General features: G+C 31.0%; 1 protein-coding gene across 2 annotated transcripts in view; it reads left to right on the forward strand.

Annotated features, from left to right (window-relative positions):
• Window positions 1-20,426, forward strand: part of LOC115034312 (eye-specific diacylglycerol kinase-like) — a 148,872-nt gene extending 128,446 nt beyond the window's left edge. For both annotated transcript variants that reach the window (XM_029490885.1, XM_029490886.1), the window contains exons 5-7: window positions 8,588-8,785; window positions 8,902-9,031; window positions 19,286-20,426. In XM_029490885.1, the coding sequence (XP_029346745.1) occupies window positions 8,588-8,785; window positions 8,902-9,031; window positions 19,286-19,428 (471 nt within the window). In that variant the 3' untranslated portion in view covers window positions 19,429-20,426. The remainder of the gene's footprint in view (window positions 1-8,587; window positions 8,786-8,901; window positions 9,032-19,285) is intronic.
• The last annotated feature ends 508 nt before the right edge of the window (window positions 20,427-20,934 follow it).

A 20,934-nucleotide genomic window follows, 5' to 3' on the forward strand; every position in this document is an offset into this window, starting at 1 on the left:
AAAAATACATTTAGTGAGTGTTTGTGTATAACACAGTACTATGCGCTTGCATTGCTATTGTCCAAAAATATTATAGAGTGACAATGGCCGTGGATTTGTAAATTCAGTAATCTACGAACTTAAAGACCTTTGGCCAGAATGTGGTATATAACACGATATCGTACATGGTCGCCCTAGACATAAGGCAAAAAATCCTTGCCAATCAAGTAGGTGTGCTTGTTTTAAAAATAATATGCAATGTATCAGTCGATGTCATAATCAATCGTCATGAAAAATAAATAATAAGGAAAATATGTATAGGTATAGTTTAAGCTAAGCCGTTTAAGGTATGTTTAAGTTAATCAGTTAATTATTTTGTTAATAAAACAATAGAGAAATATAGGTAGTTAAATATTATAATTATAGTTAAATTCATGAATTTTTTATAACACTTAATTTAGTTACACTGTTGTTTATAAAATATAATATAGGTACGTATGGTTTATGAAAAATAAAATAATAAAATAATGTAATATGATATAATTTATTGAATATAATTGACTATACTTTACTATACTATGATATAATATAATTATTTATTACTACATAACATAAAAATTTTGTTTTACAACAATTACACAAAGTACACAAAATAGGTAATGTCCATTTCATGAAATGGATGTCCATATACTGTATTTTCGTCAAAATTCACGATCTGGACAAATTTCACTATCTGGATATCCAGTTCATGAAATGAGTGGTTTCACTATGTGGATGCGACATATATAATAAAAAAAAGTGGCCATTTCTCAAATAACGCAGTTTCTTGAAAACTACTACTCAGATTTTCTTGAAATTCAACATAGATATTCAGTTTGACCTCATAAGTATCAGTCTGAAGTCAAAAATGGCCTAGGTATTTTTTAACGATCACCAGGGAGTCAGAAGTGTAAATTCATAAAAGAAAAATAAAGAGTGGCCAATTAAAGGTCAAATTATAATTTATAATTGCCATAGCAACAAAATAACAGTAACAATTCATTTTTTTAGAAAAAATAAATCACCAATCTTTCTATAATAATAATATTAATCAACAATTTATTATTAAACATATAATATCACGATATATATTCTCAAAAAGAGGAAAACCGGAGATGATCAACTTACATAAAAAAACTCACGTAAAACAGTTATTATTTTATTATTTACTACGTCATTACTAGGCAACAGAAAAGTTAAGATAGATTTTGAACACCATACACCGAATATTAATAACGAATTGATCAAAGTTTGAGTCATATGGAGTTGGAACATTTAACGGGAAACGAAGTGCACGGGATCAACTAGTTTATAATATTACTTTGTGACCGGCCCTAAGTATTATTACTTATTACTTATTATATTCAACATTACGCGGGATATATGGATAATAATAATATATTATCATCATGTTTAATGCTCCAGAAAAATCGACGTTCGATCACATCATTATTACTATAAATTATACACCGATACGTATGAATATGAATATTATCGTATTATTATTGCGGTGAAATTTACCGGAATAGTCAGTTACGCCCCTCAAATAATATCACAACGCTATTGCACCGCGATAAGTATAAACTCCGTCGCCAGTGACTACCATGGTTATAGGTATAAAAAAGCACAACAAATAAAAAACACAGGAAAATAAATACAATTTAAATCCCACGGTAATAAAATCACATGCGAGTGACTTATTATAGAATATTTTACTAAAATATGTTAATAAAATATTTTAAAAATATAATATTATGTAAGTATACATATACACACAAATAACCGCGGTTATAATATGATTTGTCACCACCTTGATGTTATAATCTCCAGTTTTACGATTAATTAAATAATATTAAATATATTAAAATGTAAATGAATATTTTAAAAGTAAAAATACAAAAAACGCTCATTTTTAAAACTTCAGATAATTGTTTTACCAAGGTATTAAACCCAATACATATTGAATTACCGGTTTTAACGTTTAATGAACAATACCTTTAAACAAATAGCATTTTATTACACAACTAGGCGTATTGGATAAGACACTGACTGGCTTAAAATATATTATAATGTCAACTAAATTTAAACGTCAAAAATTTATGATTTTTTTTTCCTCGATTACAATATAATTATTTTTCTGTATGATATTTTGGCGAAGTGGAAAAGAAATCATAATATTATTATTGTTACATTATTACTCTCGTAAACAATATTATTACAACGCACGCACCGCATTGTAAATACCGTTATAGCGTATCAAACGAGAACACAATATTGTATCTACGCGTTTTACCTACTCTTTATTCTCCGTGCACGTCACGCGTCAAATATAACTATGAAATATTATCACCCGCGAACAATGCTCCGTGTGTTACAACAAGTGGGTAGTTATATATATATACGGGTAACAATATATATTACCATTACCGCGGTTGGTGGCGTTGAGCGAAACACCTTTACACGAACGCAATATATTTTCTACGCAGGTACATAATAATAATAATAATAATAATAATAATATATAGGTAGGTTCCCTCAGTTTATTTAATTGACACACGGAAATCGTTATGCGCGACAGTTTAAAACTGCGAAATATTATGTAGGTATATTATATAATAATATTTTCATCTCGAAAACCACTCGATCTGGATTTAAAACTCGCGATCGAGTGGCTGTCCTACGATAGTGTGTCATCGTATCGCACCCTGCCAGCCACAGTACAGTTTTGACTGTACTATAACATTATTATATTGGCACAAAGAGTTTCCCATAAGTTTCCTCAGATGACTGACCCACTGCAGGCGATAGGACGAATGTTTGCATTCGCATTGACCACATAAAATAAAACCGATAGTAGCATATAATTATGTATATTTTATTTATTATCTTAACTTTAAACATATTTTACAGTGTGACTTATTAGATTATTACCCACGTTGTTCTTAAGCGACATAATAATATTACCTTGTCCAGTAATTTATTTGAAATTATTATTTAAATTTAATATGAATGTGATAAAAATAGTGTACAAACACACAAGACAAAATATGTTCACAGTGGTTTGTTCGAAAATAAATTAACATGTTATTACATAATATGAAGTGTATTCACAACACGCCACATAATACTGTAGGCAATCCTTAAAATAAAAATTACATTTTTTAGTTTTAATTTCAATTTTGCTAAAATAATTGATTTTATAATATTTACAGTATTGCACAATATTGTTTTAATGGTACTCTCATAGGCTGATCTGATTTGTAATTAAATATAATTATTCTTTTATTTCTATTTAAAATATTACTAATTAAACCTTTACATTTTTACGATTTTAATTTTGATTTCTACCTACGATATAGATAAAAGTCAACGCCATTCACAAAGCCGTGGAACTGCTCTAATAAACCTAAATATTAGTTACTACTTATTACATAACGATGAACAATATTATTGAACTGTTGTCTTTGGTTGGTTTTTAAATTTAAATTTAAACAATTTTATTTTTATTTTTTTTTTCTACACCGAACCTTTAAATTTTAAACTTATCATTTTTTACATAAAACAACAATTGTTTTTTATTGCATAGAAGATTTTTAACTAATGTTTCTTTTTTTATATAATTGGTGCTGCAGCCTTGCATAATATACACGTTTCAGGAGTTGGTCATCTGCACGGTACACGATTATGTCAACTGCACGTTTATAAAAAATAATAATTACAATAAAATATGATTTATTGATATTTTTTCAAGAAAAATTATTGTTTAATATTGCTTTCATCCGCCCCGGTGCACTCGTATTTCTAAAAGCCAAACGCATGCCAACGAGACATAAATCTTTGGACACCTACCGTGTTGTATACCTACTCATAATATAATTTAATATAGTGTGTAATATACGTCGGACGCATCCTTTTCGTAATCGTTGACTTGTGTCTAAAAAGACTTATTCGGTGTTATTCTTCTGTCTGGTAATGTTGTAACTTGTAGGTAGCTGCGGTGTACATAAAGTATGCGTATAATTGTCTTATATTGGAAAAGTTGTATTCGCGCCCGACTGGCGTGTCTGCAGACGTCGCGTTTGTCATTTATTTTAAAATGTATAAACATGTCCCCGACCGAATAAAAATCGTGACCAGAATGACTAGTTCGTTAAAAATCTGGCAACGTTAACAACGGTTTAGTTCTAGTCTCCGACATCGCGACACATTAAATTAATATACCAAAACATTTTTTTATATTATAATAATATAAGACTGCATCGCAGGTATCCGAATAAAATAACAAAACGTCTGACCTAATGCGCAAAGACTTTGATGGTTACATTGTTTTTTTTTTTTTCGATAATTTTTGCTCTTCAAAATCGGTCGATTTAACAACTATATCGTATACACAAGCTATCTGATCGTGCCGACGCCATTATATTATGTATATGTGATAGGTATACAAAAAAATATTGTACACAGTCATACTATAACGTGCGTATACCGACACGGAATGAAACTTAATATGATATGCAAATGGCTGTCTGTCTTATAGGTTCACGATAATGCATTTCGTATGAGAGAAACGAACCAAAACTTTTTGGATTTACGAAAACGAACGGAAATATTATCATCACCCATTGTGGTGTCAAGAGTAACGACTGAGACGTCCCCCCCACTCACGTAATAATATACATCAAGCATAATAATATGTTTGCAAACGCTCAGACCTCGTCTGAATAATAAAATATTTAGAACTTTTTTGGCTATAGTATTACGTACCAACGACAAAATCAGTGGTGGATTTAAGGGGAGAGAGGAGAATTTTTAAATTTTATTTTACTTATAGATATTTATGATACGTTGAATATTGATATTGAATATCTATGTTAATTAAAAGCGTGAACATAATATTATAATATTATTCAAAAGCTAAATCATATTTTAGTTTTTGTAATATAATTTGCTCGTAGTCATTGGTTCATCGTTGTAAAGAAATATAATGCGTATCGTATGATATTGATCATAATGTAATAGGTGCACATTCACGAAATTAAAAAAAGAACTGCTAGTCAAAAATATAGGGTTTTTATCGTTCTTTGTCATAAAATATGTAGTATAATATCATGATTTTACACATTTTTAAAAAATTATAATTATACAACAATACCTTAATGTTATATTGTTGTGTATTTGTGTTACCATGTTACCAACAAATAATAATTTTAATAATAAATTACTACACTCACTTAAAATAAATAGTTGTTTTTTCTGTTGGGATGGTCACAGATAAAATTGATACTTTTACATGAGAATTATTGACGTCTATAATTAAAAAAAAACTATTTCTATTGATACAAATGTTTATTTATTGATGAACTAAGTTAATATAATTTAATTTTGGTAAAAAAATAAAAAACTTATTCAAATTTAAGTAGCCGGTAGGTACTTACATGAAATATTGTATTATTAATGAATTGTCCTTCGACAAGGTTTAGACAGGATTTGGACCCACTTTTCTAGATCCCATGTGAATGATAATATTATTATTACCTAATAAATGATTTATCACAAAAAAAAATTTTTTTCTAAAAATATCTATTTTTATTGAAATTGGAAAACAAGCACGCTACACCATGGCATTGATATTGAAATTTTTATTATAATTAATTATTATTTTTATTTTTTAGAACATATGAATGTAAATTCGTAGAAATTCATACCAATGATTAGATAATAATATATCAATACGAATATTTTATCACTGCCACCCGGAAAAGTTAGACATTATATTTTTAAATGGCTAAGAAATATGTCATTAACTTCATCAATTCATTATTTTTTTTTGTTGATGACTGGCCGTTCACTGAAATATTACTAAATATAAAAGTTTCCATTAACATATTATTATTATTATATTTATTAATTATTATAAATTATAATATTATTCAATAGTGATAATAATAACATAATATAACAGCGCCGCACTCGTGGTATCATCCGAGTGTTGTGACTACCTACGCATTGTCGTCGTACAAACTTTATATTATTTAACACAAGGGACCGTGTTAGAGTGGGGGGGGGGGGGGTTGTGTTTGAGGCGCGTAGCAACAATATTATAATTATTAAGGCCGCAGCCGCGGCCTTGGTATTTTCTTGGCGGTGCGTGATACCCGTGTTCGGGGATGAGACGCACCCCTCAGCACATAACTCCGGGGAAATAGCTGCCACCACCATCACCACTGCCGACACACTTTCTAGAATATTTTTTTTATGATATCATACCGCGGTCGTATTAGCATGCGTAGACATAATTTAACGATCGCCGGGACGGCGCGCGGCGCCTTGTACTAAACATCGTCTGATGTGCGTAACGAGCTAAATTCATTAAATAACCTACACAGCAGTGTGCCATATATACATATAACATAGTATTATAATGTCACGTGTGGGTGTGGGTGTAGGTGTGGGTGTGGGTATGCAACGACTGTAAATGCATTTTCTCGCTGTGGTCCGACGGCGCGGGGTGTACGACTTAACGGCCGTCAATATTGATTAATTCCGTACTCCGTCCGCGTGCCGACACGGCTCCGCGTGCTTGCACCCCCTCCTCCGTGGGGGTTTCTGTCGCGTGAGAGATCCTACGCCTCCACGCGAGTCGATCCTCGTCGTCCCCTGACGTCATCCCGTCACGGATCCTGCATGCGGCGAGATGCGCCTTGTCGTCGTCGAGTGCTCGATTGTGTTTTTTATTTTTTTTTCGTATGGCCGGAAGTAGGCCCGAAGGCTCGATCGTATTACAGCATAGGTATAGTTAAGGTTAGGATAGGTAGCTAGTTGATACGTTGCGACGGAAACTTAACAATAATCATCGTTTTATCGAATTATTACCTATTGTTATTCTTCCAGAGAATGGCATGAATGAGTTTGCTAGAGATTCTTATGATGGGTTTGTCGAAAGCGAGGCTGCACATAGCGGAGAGTGGTAGCGAGGACACCTACCCCCTGACACAAGTTGTTCAAATGTGCGTAAAATTGTACAGTAGGAATCTAAAAATTATTATATGTGTTTATCGTAAATAAATTACCGTTCATAATATATTAAACGCTGGTAGACATGCACCTTACCCGGCGCGCAAAAAGTCAGATTCCGGCCTTGGCCGAGAGGACGTTTTATTTCGTGACCGGAAATATTGACTAATATCTATAGATTTATCAAATTTTATGGTTGTACAATAATTTAACAGTGAACTAACAAATATCAATAGTTGTAAATGACTATTGGAAACGTGAAGTCGTTATATCAGTGTTATTAGTAATATTTATTTGTAGTAATAAATTGTATAGTTTACCAAATTTGGTTTTAAAAATTGACAATGTTTTTACATAACAACATGGAATACACAATGAGTTTTGATCGAACATTACGTGTTTAGCGGAGCTATCCATTTAAAAACGGAAATTTCGTTTTCGATGAACCAAAAAACAATGTAGATTAATAATTTAAATAATACGATTTTTAAAAACGATTCGTGATTTAATAAAAAAAAGTTTAAAAAAAACAGATGTATTTTTAATCATAGCCGTATAATTTACGGACAATCCCGATAATCTGTTAAAATGAGAGGAAAAATCCATTGATAAAAAGACGCACAAACACCCATATACCTACTACAGCATAATATTAAAAAAGGTCGCCCGAGCACACCACAATATATTTTTAATATCGTTCGTTCAAACGCAATTTCTACAAACTTGCCCTGATGGAAACCACCCAAGCAGTTATTCAGTACCTAGGTATAATATTATGTAATATCCGATGACGACTCTGACCGTTGATTAACCGAGTTTCGGTCGTTAGAAGTTTTGATGCGGTAATCAAACACAGCGTTTAAAAAACTGGCACAACGCGAATCTAGATTTTTATTATCTAAATAAAAAAAAAAAGGTGAGTACGTCGAGATGTTATTGTACGAACCGATCAAGGCGAATTTTGTCTGTTCTTTATTGTAATAACACAGAAATCAAACGTTGAAAACTATAATATTATGTTCGTTTTACATCGATTCTTGCAGTTGAATAGCAATAATTATTTATACTCAAGAACAACTGATCGGTCTAACCCTTGAACGCAATAGCCAACTATTTTAAATCCAATTTTATATTGGGTATACTATATCCAGTCTCATAATATAGGTCTCTAATATTTGAATCGAATACGTCGCTCTCTTCCCATAGTGTAGGTGTGGTATAAGAAAGTGAGAAGGATATTATAAACACATCATCGGTCATTATCGTCCAGAAAAACATTTTTTTAAATGTAAATTAATTAGAAAAATTGACTAAGATTATCATTAAAGAACGCTGCTGACGATTTTTCCTCACAGCAGCCGATCTGTTGGCGTGACAATTTTTTTTCGCGATATTATCACAACAATGTAATATTATTATTATTTCTATATAATATTACAATATCACTCAACAAGTAGGTATAGGTATACCAGACTATACCATATCACGACCGGCTAACAATATTATTATTATAACGTGTCAATAATGTGACGGTTTTCGTTTTTTCTTTTCCCAGAAACACGGAGTCCGCCTGAAATGTTCGGGTTGCCGCATAATCGTGCACTCGGAATGTCTGGGAAATCTGCCGGAAGCGGCCAAGTGCAAGTCGAGCTTCAAGGACGACGGCGTGCGACAGTACAGGGAACACAAAACGGTCAAACACCATTGGATGCACAGGAGGACGCAAAAGGACAAGTGCTCGCAATGCGGAAAGGTGCGTATATTATATAATGTTGTGACGTCACTGTTGGTCCTCATCGGTCCCTTAAACCGGTCGTAACGATTATTTACGCACGTCAAATAATACACCGGTTTTCGTCTTGTCGACAGGCGTTCCAGTCGGTACTGTCGTTCAGTTCCAAGGAGATCATAGCGCTCACGTGCTCCTGGTGCAAGCTTAGCGTCCACAACAAGACCGCTTGTTTCAACGACACGAAAATGAACGAACCTTGTTCTTTAGGTGAGCAGTACATTTTTTACCCACCCAAAATGTGACATGAATAATAAATTGATTTATCAACTTAATCTCTGAGACCGAATAACCGTATATATAGATTATAGGTATTTAAAGACTTGAATTTATCAATGGGATTCACGGGTAGGTTAATATATTAAGATTATATATATTATATTATATTAATATATTACACCATATAGTTTCCTATGTTATAGCATAATTATTCTGCAGAGCTATCATGCGGTCATGCGAGATACGGGAAGAAGAATCAAATAAATTATAATTTATAATAATATTTAGCATAATCCCTAATAATATTAACTTTCTTCTATTTTCGTTTCAATCAATTCAAATCGAAAAAATAGGCACATCATTTGTTAATCATTGAATAACATAAATGTACTAGACAAAACGACCAATTTTCAATATAATATATATTTTAACGTTTATTTGAAATATACAATCTGTAATAGTACAATCTGTAATAGCATACTATGAGCTGGATTATACAGTTGACTTTGAAAGCGTGAGGGGAGTAGCTACCCAGCAGTAACACTCGACTCAATATAATAAAATATATTATTATAGCCACAGTCGTGTACTCACTATAAACAACTATAGTTTACAAAAATGTGTGTTCATATTATTTCATCGACATTATATTTTGTAAATAACGTTTTCGTCATAAGTCTGAACAGTGTGTACATTATTTTTTAAATGCAATTTATTCAAATATTTGCATTTAAAAACAGATATAATATTATTTAATTAAATCGTTACTGTATAATATTATTATATAATATATTACCTTCAGCATAGAACAATTATTTTTATATTAAATTTCCGTTACTTACATTATATTTTCACTTGATATGAACGTTGATAATTTAATATCAATATTATTGACCTATAATAATACTACCTACTTAAATATAATAATATGATTTCACTAGAGGCGGACGATAAACATATTATATACAATTAGCTGTCATCTAATATAACCACCGCTCCTCGAGGGGGACAGCCAGTCACATCCAATCGGATAGTACGCAATTTCCAACCAGGTCACATCTTATATATAGGAACACACACAGATAATGGCTATATATGGTGACGGGGCAATTATTAGAAACGTTGTACAGATGTGATATTATTAAAACAAACAAACGTATTTGGAAAAATAAAACGCAAGCGCCAAAACACAATATATAGCAATATAAGAATATTATATAATATTATAAAGACGGATGGTATACGATGTTCGAGTTAATGGAAGTTAAACACGCTTGCGCGCTTCAAACAACGGCCTAGGTATATATAATTGGACGCTCTTCAAAACAATAGCGAACGTCTTTCTCGAAACCTAATAATGTTCATTATTATCACGACCTTCTATTAGAAACGTGATGTACGCGTAGTGGGTGATAGAAATTCAACTTTCATGACCGTACAATACAGTTTAGAAAAAAAAGCGTATTTATCTACGTTTATCCGAGTGCCTAGGTAGGCACGCCTTTATTGCACGCATTACTAATAATAATTGGTCGAGTCGAAATAATACGAGTAAATTAGATTATTGTTAAGTCGAGCGTCCGATGAAGACCAGCTGAAATACGAATAGCGTGGAAAACGGACACCGGACGATTTTCTGATGAATAAAACAAAAATTATATTACGCTTTAGTATTTTACTACACCTTTAGACTTATAATTTTACACTCGCGTGGAAAACTCTTCGTTTGTTATGATTTATTTTATTTACAAACATTCGGTAATGTTATGTTTACTCTTCAACGCGTCTCGTATTGTATTGTGACACACGACAGTATTAGGTCAAATATTGCTATAAATACAAAATTATTGACTCGGTTTTGTGCGAGCTATGGTAGGCAATTTTTATTTTTATATTAAATTATTTATTTAATTTTATATCAATCAGATATTGTATATTGTTATTAGTACCAATTTTAGTTATGATGTTCAGAATATAGTTATGCATTGTGTTTAATCGGATATTTTATTTTTACCTTATGTGTTTTTATTCACTGCAAACGTACAAGTAAATATCGGTTTTTTTTAAATTTAAATTCATATTTTTACCACATGAATTTGTATGCATAAAATACATGCGCTTTGCGGAAGCGAAATAAATTACAAAACACCATACACTTTCTCTCGATCACTTTATTGTTTACGAGTCAAAAAAAAATTGCTTTTTATCTATTGGTTTTTTTTTTTTTGATTATTTTTCAACGTGAAATCGCAGCATAGATAATTCAGTGTTAATTATGTATATTAAATAAAGTAAACACTGTTTTCGAATACTTGTGATTTTTCATACCACTTGCGGAGTGTCTTGTGGTGAAACAAACTTATATTTTCAAATTAACATACTTTTTTTACTTAAAATTATACAGTATGTATTTTTTTGAAAATGTTGAATGTTGATGTCACATTCAAATTTCAAGCAAATAGTTTATAAGTATCACGAGTGCTTTACACCATTTATGCCATTATGTACCAGAAATAATTTTTCTGATTATGTACCGAGAGTCACTCGTGACTCACAGATCGTCATTATCTCTGTACCATACTACCATGTGAGTAGCGGGTGACTCTCGGATATTTTCCTTTTTACGTGGTCACACTGATAAAATCAAACAGCTTTTCTAAATAATTATTGCACTCAATAATTGTAAATTGCTACACAACTCCTATATTAAATGGCTTATAGCACATAGACTTTCTTAATATGTCTATGATTGTGTTATCATTATATGATCCACGCAGGATATCACCATATATCACCAATGACTCTCACACACCAGAACAAACATTATATTAAAATATATTATCGTTATCATTTAATCATCGCCTGGTATCATTAAAAATACGATATAATATAATATTTATCATCAATGAATTGTTTATAAAACTTGTTTATTTTTGACTAGATATCAGCATATCGCTAATAAAAAAAAAAGTTTAAGCCGTTAATAAGAACACCGTGAACGTACAATACACATACCTATATTAACCAGTGGCGTATACAAGGGGGAATGTGGTGGTCAGATCCCCTCCCATTGGCTTTACAGTGGATAATCCTCCATATTGTGTTTGATGTGAATTTTGAATCAATCCAAATTATATTCATTGTTCCTTATTGTTAAACATTTTACTACATAAGTAAAAAGTTTTGAGAGGGGGATTTTCAAATTTTTCCCTCCCATTTAGCTTTATCGTTTTTTACCCCTCCCCTTTTCATAAATCATGTCTACACCACTGATATTATTAGGTACCATACTACCAAGAGTACCATCGGTGCTTCTCACTGAACAAAATATTATATACCTAATCGTGATTTAAATGTTATTTAAAAATAATTTATATCGAACATTTTTTTGTAAGATTTTTAGTTTTAAAGATATCGACTTGGTACACAGAGAATGTTCTTTGAAATTTAAATTGGTACACTAAGAAAATCCATATTTTGAGTGACATCAGTGACTCTCAAATGGTACACACGATGGTTTTTTGAAAATAGTTGGTCTGGTAGCCAACGCGTTAATACATAATATTCAATAACTACGAAACGACGATACTACTCGTTTGTAGATCTCGATTTTGGTTTAGATACATCGAAATTCTCAAAAAAAATTACAGCCGCAGTATAAAATGTAATAATGATCCATCAGGGTTTTCTGCTTGCATGACAGCCGCGGGCTCTGATGGTGCTAAATTGCCTACATGATGCGCCGTCATCATCATATTATTATTACTATTATATTAATTTCATGTTGTCAATATTATAATATTATTATTTTACCTAGCGCTAATTTGGTCGGACGCTGTCTAGTCGTTTTTATTTATCAATACCGTTGAAGCCATGTGTTATCGGAAGTAATACACTCTCTGAGTGGCCCCCATTACGCACATATAAATATATTCACAATAATAATACCAGCGTGGCACCAAACCATACGAGGTGAATAGGTGATATACTATATTATTTTTTTTAAAGTGACATTTCTATATTTTTAATGAGTCATTTTTATGAACACATTTCGTTATGACTAGAGCGTGGATTTTTATGCACTTAAAAGTATCGAAATATGCCATATAATATGCAGTAAAAATCATGAAAATATGTAAAAAATATGCAAGAATTTTTTATTTATTTAAAATGTACAATAAAACTTATAATAATAATAACTTTAACGCCTAAAAAAAAAAAATTTAGGAAATTTTCTGAACAACTTAATTTATTTTAAAAATTGTATTTATTATTTAAATTAATAATCATATGCATTTCAAGTTTCGGCATATTCACTATTTACAGACAACGTCAAACGATGTAACCTAGTGCCCAGTGGTATATCGATAACCGACCGACACAGCAAAAGCGATTAAGTTTACGTCGTAATCGATTATTTATTTATCTTTAATGTTATAAATAAATATAATATATATAAATTATTATTTAGTGACTATGAAATTTAGTTTTAATTTTTCTACTTGACAAAATATTATTTTATACATTTTTTTTAAATTTTCGCTTCAATATGCAATAAATTTTGAATTTTGCCAAAATATGCAAAAATATGCAATAACCTTTAAATATGCAGAAATATGCAAAAAAAAATTTCACCATTAGCTTCAAATTATGATGATTCGTGGAGATAACTGACAAAAATCCAAAAATATTAAAAGGAAAAAAATATGGAATTGCATAGAAATCCGCGCTCTAGTTATGACTATAAAATCATAATTTAATATACCTACCAACTATAATATCCCATTTCAGATTTAAAATAGAACGCGGGATATAAATAAAATGTTATAATTGATTCAAATTCGTAAATTAAATAAAAAGTTCAAACGTTGAAAATGTATAAACTGATTAATAAATACCGTCTAAAGAATTTTAAATTAAATTGGTCCGCGACTCTGCATCTTTTTCATAGCCAAAGGAGTAATTGGTTTTGAACATAAGAATTAAGTACCATAAAGTTAGTCATGTTTCGGTCGTTTTTCATATTAAGTAAATATAATAACATGTTTAAATTTTTATACTAGCTTGAGTCGAGTGGATGAAAATATATGCACGTTAAATACATTTTTCCTCTGTTCTGTAGACTTTAAAACGGTATTAAAAAATAATCAGAGCGGAAGTATGTGATTTTTTTTTTTTTAATAATCCATTACTGGGTTTCAGTGAACAAAAAAAAACCGATAGTGGTCGAAACACCAACGAAGGATCGATATCATGAGATATAAATAACTTTTGAGCAATTTCCGGTGTATGGAAAAATAATGAATAAAAAATAATAAAAATATATGCGTATATTGGCATATTATATTATAATGGGCACATCGGAGAATCTGTTGAAATTTATTTGAAGATGGTTGTAAAAAAATTACTGTGAAAAACCATTCACACAACAGTGGTCTTCAACTAAACAATTACTCCAATACGTTTTATTGCTTATGACCTGCTTATCCACGTTCGTGTTTATCTTGCTAACAATATTGTAATTGATCAATACAAATATAATTACGTCTCTATAGAAATGTTCTTAATTTCAACGTACGAAGTTAATAAATAATTTCTACCCTGTGTATGTAGTATTTTTACAATATTTTTTCTGTAACGAATGAAGTCGACCAACATTTTGTTATTATATTGTGCTATTATTGCTATTGTCTGGAACAGTAATTTCGATCAGAATCTGAACAGTAACAGAAAGGCATTTATTTGAAGGGGGTTCAGTAACTGAAAAAAAATCTTCTAATTGTATCACGATACGGAACTATAACGCTATCGTGGAGCGATACACTTTATCAAAGTTATCCCGTCATAATTTAATTTCAACCATTCGGTCTATTTGAAACTCGCGAGACTATATTATTATATATATATGTATATTATGCTCGATAACGCCAAACAAAATGGAATATGGAAATTGGCAGTTAATAATAACTTGAATGACCGACCCACCTCGTCTACAATTTACCACGCCTCTAATAATTTTCTTTTTTTGTGTACATCCACACACATTTTAAATGGTAAACATTTGCCAAATAATATAGAAAATAATTAGTTTGATTTTTTGTTGATAATTTTGTGTTTTATACACTATAATATTCATTACTGTTCAATCTTGTGGGTGGCAACAGACGGTGCAAAGTCATGTTACGTCGTCGGCCACCACTCGATTTTCGTGTCCCCCGTCTACAGAACATATAGGGAGAAAAATTTATTTTTAAATTATTCTGAGTAGATTCTTAGTGAATAATATTTATTTATTTTTTGTATCAAATGTAAAAATCAGGAAAAATTGCTACAGTTTTCTTTCAATATTGAGTGTGGTTTACGGAAAAAAATTGGATCGATGAAGACATTTTTCCAGTACTTTTCAAAATAATCGGGAAAACCAAAAAAATAAATTTAAAAAAAACGGATTTTGTATTTTTATTGTAATTAAATAAAGATTAATCGTAGAGACTTGAGATTTTCCACGCATATTTACTAGCAATTTCTGTACATTATTTTTAAATTATGGTTGTAATATTTATAGACAATGGAGATTTTCGAATTTTGAGTTTTTAAACTTGATTTTGAACATATGTAAATTGTATCAATTAATTTATTTGTAAATATTTTAGTTTACCATTGTTTTTTTTTTTACAATTTGTATGTATGTAGTTATTCATTATACAACGTTTCGTTATTATAATTATCCCGACAGTTTGATTAAACCTCATTGAACACATTTCTTGTTTGTTATTTCACACTTGCGTAGTAATATTTGTATTGTTTCAAACCGATTAAATCCTTCGAGTTCGTTTGTAATTTAACTAGGTTTGAAATATATAATTATTCAAACAATTGATGGGAAACATATTAATAAATCTTACCTTAGCATAATAAATTCATTGCTATAATATTATAATTTAGGTGTAGCACGACCATCTATTTTCTAAATCCGTTTATTATATACGTGAATATACGTGATCGGTCGTTAAATCTAAGGTGTCAAGAACCAATCGGCTTATTTGCGGAACAATTGAATAAAATCGTACAAGCTTCATGAACGATATGTATTCAAACGCATGTAGATAATCACAATCTGGGCTCTCATATAATTATCATTGAACTGCTTTCCTTCGTATTCGGTCACTATCAATAATAAATAATAATAAAAATAATAAAAAATATTATATATTGTTATTTATGATGCGTGGTGATGATTAACAGACGGGAATAATGTAGCATGAAAACGTAGGTATATAGTTAGGCTGTTCATATTATGTTCCGTGGAAGAATTGAGGGTACGGAGGTAATGTAAAAGTCACATTCTTCCCTTCTCAGACGGCGTCGGTTGGTCACGTTGTACCTACGTTGTACCTACGAAGAGAAAATTGAACAAAAAAAAATCTAATCCACAATTCAACCTTTCCGCGGACGATTTCCCAACAACAACTATAGGGACACCATAAACGAGCTATTTTGGGTTCATATTTTTTACCTATACATACACTATCGAGTACGGTTACGATGTAAGCAAATCGTAAACATTACATATTATTATACACATTTTTGCAAGCGCAATTAATTCCGTCTCGATCATATTACTCATCTAATATGTATCCATCTAAAATATAATATGATGTCACGCTCTCGATGTACGTGAAGTGCATATTTTTGTTATCAATTCCAATTTATAATCAATGAGTTTAATAACGTAAAATAGTTTAATAACACTTTTCATACCAGTCGTATTATTTGGATCCACGTCGTACGTTGAAAATGGTTTGAAGCATAATAGTGAATACGCATTTTATATTTCAAGCATCTAAAACACAAAAAACCCCTTTCCAACAAAATATCAAAAATCATTAAATAAAATACATACAAACTTTGTGACAAAGACGTATGGTTTGTGCAATATAAAACCAGCATGAGTATCTGTGCCACAGTGGCGTATAAAGAGAAAAGAAAAAGCCGTCTAATGTTGTCTTTTCTACGAATACTCCAGTCTTAAACATATAAACACAGAACACGTACGCAGACAAAAAAAATAATATTTACAATTTATATACTCAACTTCAAATGGCAAAAAACTGAAAACCAAAAACACCGACCAGAACTTAATGCTATAAAAAAAAATACGATATATATATAGGTAACCATTATACGACCCATGCCTAAAAAGGAAAGATGAAACTATCAAGAACCTCTTACGAATAAGACACGCGTATTTCTTACATACGGTTACCTTTCTTTAAAAAATAAAAACAAAAGCAATTTACAATCTGCACACAACAAAATAATATAAAGTAAATTGTATAACTCAAATTAGAGTTAACACGAACGACATGACGAAGATAGCAGCTATTGCCCACTGGTAATAACACCTCATCGTTATTAAACCAAGAGCCGACATTTTTACATTATTTACATTTTGGTGTGCGCTACTTGGGATATAGTTCGGTAGTTGTTGTTAACTTAGCCACAACGAACTTGTATCAAAAAACCAACCACCTATATCATGCAAATCGATTATGGAGTGAATAATATAGAGATATTCAAACACAATATGATAATTTAGTTTTAAAAAATAAATCAATTTATAGGTTACAGATCGATTTTTTTTAAAAATATTTTAGATACAAAACGTATACATAAATACATAATATTATTTATTCTATAAGTTTTTTTTTTTATTTTAGATCGACCATCATCATTAGTTATATTATTCTATTCGTCCATAGTTGGAATAAAAACTCGTGATTTAGGAACATCCAATTAGGAGTGTACAATAATGATAGTTTTTATAAATCATAATGCCATACACCGATTGGTTTGTGAAACAATTGTAAATCATTTATGTGTCAGGGTGAAACTATGACAGGTATGTCTAAAAATACAACGCTTTAAACGTGAACGGTCTATATAGCTTCAGACTAATGACACTGTGATCTTCCGACTTTAATTCGTAAATTCGAAAATGGGGTGGGACGGGGGAAAACGAGTTTGTTTGTTTTAATAATTGGTCCACCGAGCTAGCTGCAGGACGCTATTTCAACACATTCGCCAAGACTTCCTCCTGTAGCCAATTATAGCGAAAATATCTTTAGACAAATGAAACTATAATATTATATGGTGTATACAAACCGGATAAATCCTCAAAAACCGTAAGAGATTAAACTGTAAAATAATAGTACTGAGGTATATATAAATATAGTGGTTTAAGATTTTAACGTGTTTCTGAATTAGGTCAGAAATAAATAAGGATAAAACGAAAAGAGCACTCTAAAACTTGGCAAAGACAGATAAGTAAACTTAACGGCTGTTTTAAACGCCACTTAATTGTTTCCAAACACAAGATGTGACGTCCGTTCGTAACCTCCGATTGAAATAGTTTACTCGGAATCGCACGCTTTGACTGGAAACAATATCATATTACCCGCGGTTCAAACCATGACTCAAATTCAATAGCCTTTCTAATTTATTACTTTAGCATACAGATAAAAATGGCAGAGGAAACTATGCATTTGTATTGTGCGTCAAGGATATCAAATATAACATTTTACACTACATATGTTTGCATATATTTTAAGCGTTTAAGATTTTTAGTGTAACCCTCCGGGTTTGGCGTTATTATTATTATTATTATTTTTTTTTTTAACAAACAAGCGGTAAATCAAACTAATTGCATTTGTATTTTTTTCATAAATCTTATAATATTTCAATGAAATAAGTAGAACAAAGGTTATATGAATTAATTTTAGTTTAGTTGTAAGTTTATGAATTATTAATATAATTAAAAAAAATTTAAATATATTTTTAGTGTATAATATTTTAAAATTTTTAGGTCATTCTTATAATATTTCCCATGTGACTTTTTGCCCATGTTAACCAAGGCTCCGTCACTTATTAGTGCTACAAAATCGGATCCCTGGTTAATAATCATTACTTTCCAAGTTTTTCCCTCCCCCTCTCTACACCGTTAAACCACGGGCGTTGAGAAATACAAAACACGAAATGTACACAGGGAAAAACGATATTGTTTGTATATTATATTTTATTGTTATGTCGACGGTTGTAAAACGAACTGCGGAAATGGCCGACCTTTGGAGATTTTTCAGGAAACATAATATTATATTTATTGTATACCTACCTACCTACCACGCGATGATTATTATACCGGAGTATACCTTTTTGTTAACCGCTTTGTGTGTGTATTTGTTTCAGGTAAACATAGTAATATAATTGTGCCGCCGTCGTGGATCGTCAAGTTGCCGCGAAAGGGCAACTTCAAGTCCAGCATTAGATCGCCGAAAAAACGATCGTCCAAGAAGAAAACAAAAGACAAGGTGTGTACGCTTATATTATAATATTACGTAGGTCCGATATAATACCTTCTACCTCCCGATACATATTATACCATGTTGACCGTTAACGTGGTATAGGTAGATATAACCACGGTTGAACCTCGCGTGCCCGACCCGCAAAGCTGCGCGCATTTACCCGTATCGCTTGTAAATTATTATTTACACCTTATCTGCCCGTCGGTCGGCTCCGTTAACCGTTTGTTGCTGGGTCGAAACAAAACGTTACAGACTTTTATAAATTAACGTATATTGTTCTCGAGGATCGCGTGTACCATTGTTTTATACTATTATTTTCATACGCATCGGGTAACGGACGTATTGTGCACCTTATAATAGTTAATTAAAACTGTACTTACATTTTTTTTATGGACAAATGGTATGATATTATAACAATGCGCGTTTTCCGTCGTTAGTTTCCGTACGTGTGGTACACACGTCATACAAGTATACAATGCTGGTGGTACAACAGTAGGTACATGGTACATCTATTACTAGCGCAGAGATACCAGACACAGGTCTTGAAAATTCAAAACTTCTAATCCGACAGAAAACTTACAAAACTTATAATAATCGCACGATTCCTGCACAACTAGGTACACCTGATGGCGGAAGCAAATAATATTATTATTGTCATAGTTCTACAACTTGCATTATTCACTTATGCACTTGCTATTGTAATATTATCATTACTGTCGGAAGTAGTTTAATACATAAATGAAACATACTACACTGGATATACCGCACCTATGACATGAAATCATTACGTCGCTCCTGACTTTGGTTTATCGGTGTTTGGAAAAATAGCTAAATTGATCAAGGTCATATAGTATATGTTTAACATAAAGTTCATAAATTTTAATAAATTTACGTCTCCATTGAATTCATCGATACGTAGGTAGGTATATATGGCTAAGTAGTAGATGGCTAAATATAATAATTAAAGAAATATTTTAGAAATCATATTCTTATTTTTCTTCGCTCACAGCTATATTTTTAGATTTAATAATGATAAAGCCGAATAAAATTAAGCAAAGTACGATAATTGAATTTTCAATCGTAAATATAATTAATTTTACTAACAAGATTTATTTCGTAACCAATTTTTTTTTAATTTAATCATAATTTATACATCATATTAATCCTTTAGTAGGTAGTGTAGACAGTATTGACAAAATATTTAAAGAGTTTATATATTTACCGAAATTGATCGATTTTCAACCAGAAATGTAATCTCTACTAACTTGAGCCACTAGTTAATTTTAATCATACGTTTTTCTTTTTTGTACAATATGTTTTCCAACTATAAAACTAAATAAAGGGCCTGAACATTTGTTGGAGGTAGGTAGCTCCTAATTATTTAGGTTCAACCTTGAAATGCGCCTCGACTTTATACTATTCCCCATTTTGTGTTTGTATAATATTCGGGTTTCTTGAGATAATGATAAAACAACAAAATATTTTATAAATTTACATTATTTAAATTGCATGAATATTAATGATCTGCAGTTA

This window comes from Acyrthosiphon pisum, chromosome A2 (assembly GCF_005508785.2).
Source record: "Acyrthosiphon pisum isolate AL4f chromosome A2, pea_aphid_22Mar2018_4r6ur, whole genome shotgun sequence".
NCBI classification, from domain to species: domain Eukaryota; kingdom Metazoa; phylum Arthropoda; class Insecta; order Hemiptera; family Aphididae; genus Acyrthosiphon; species Acyrthosiphon pisum.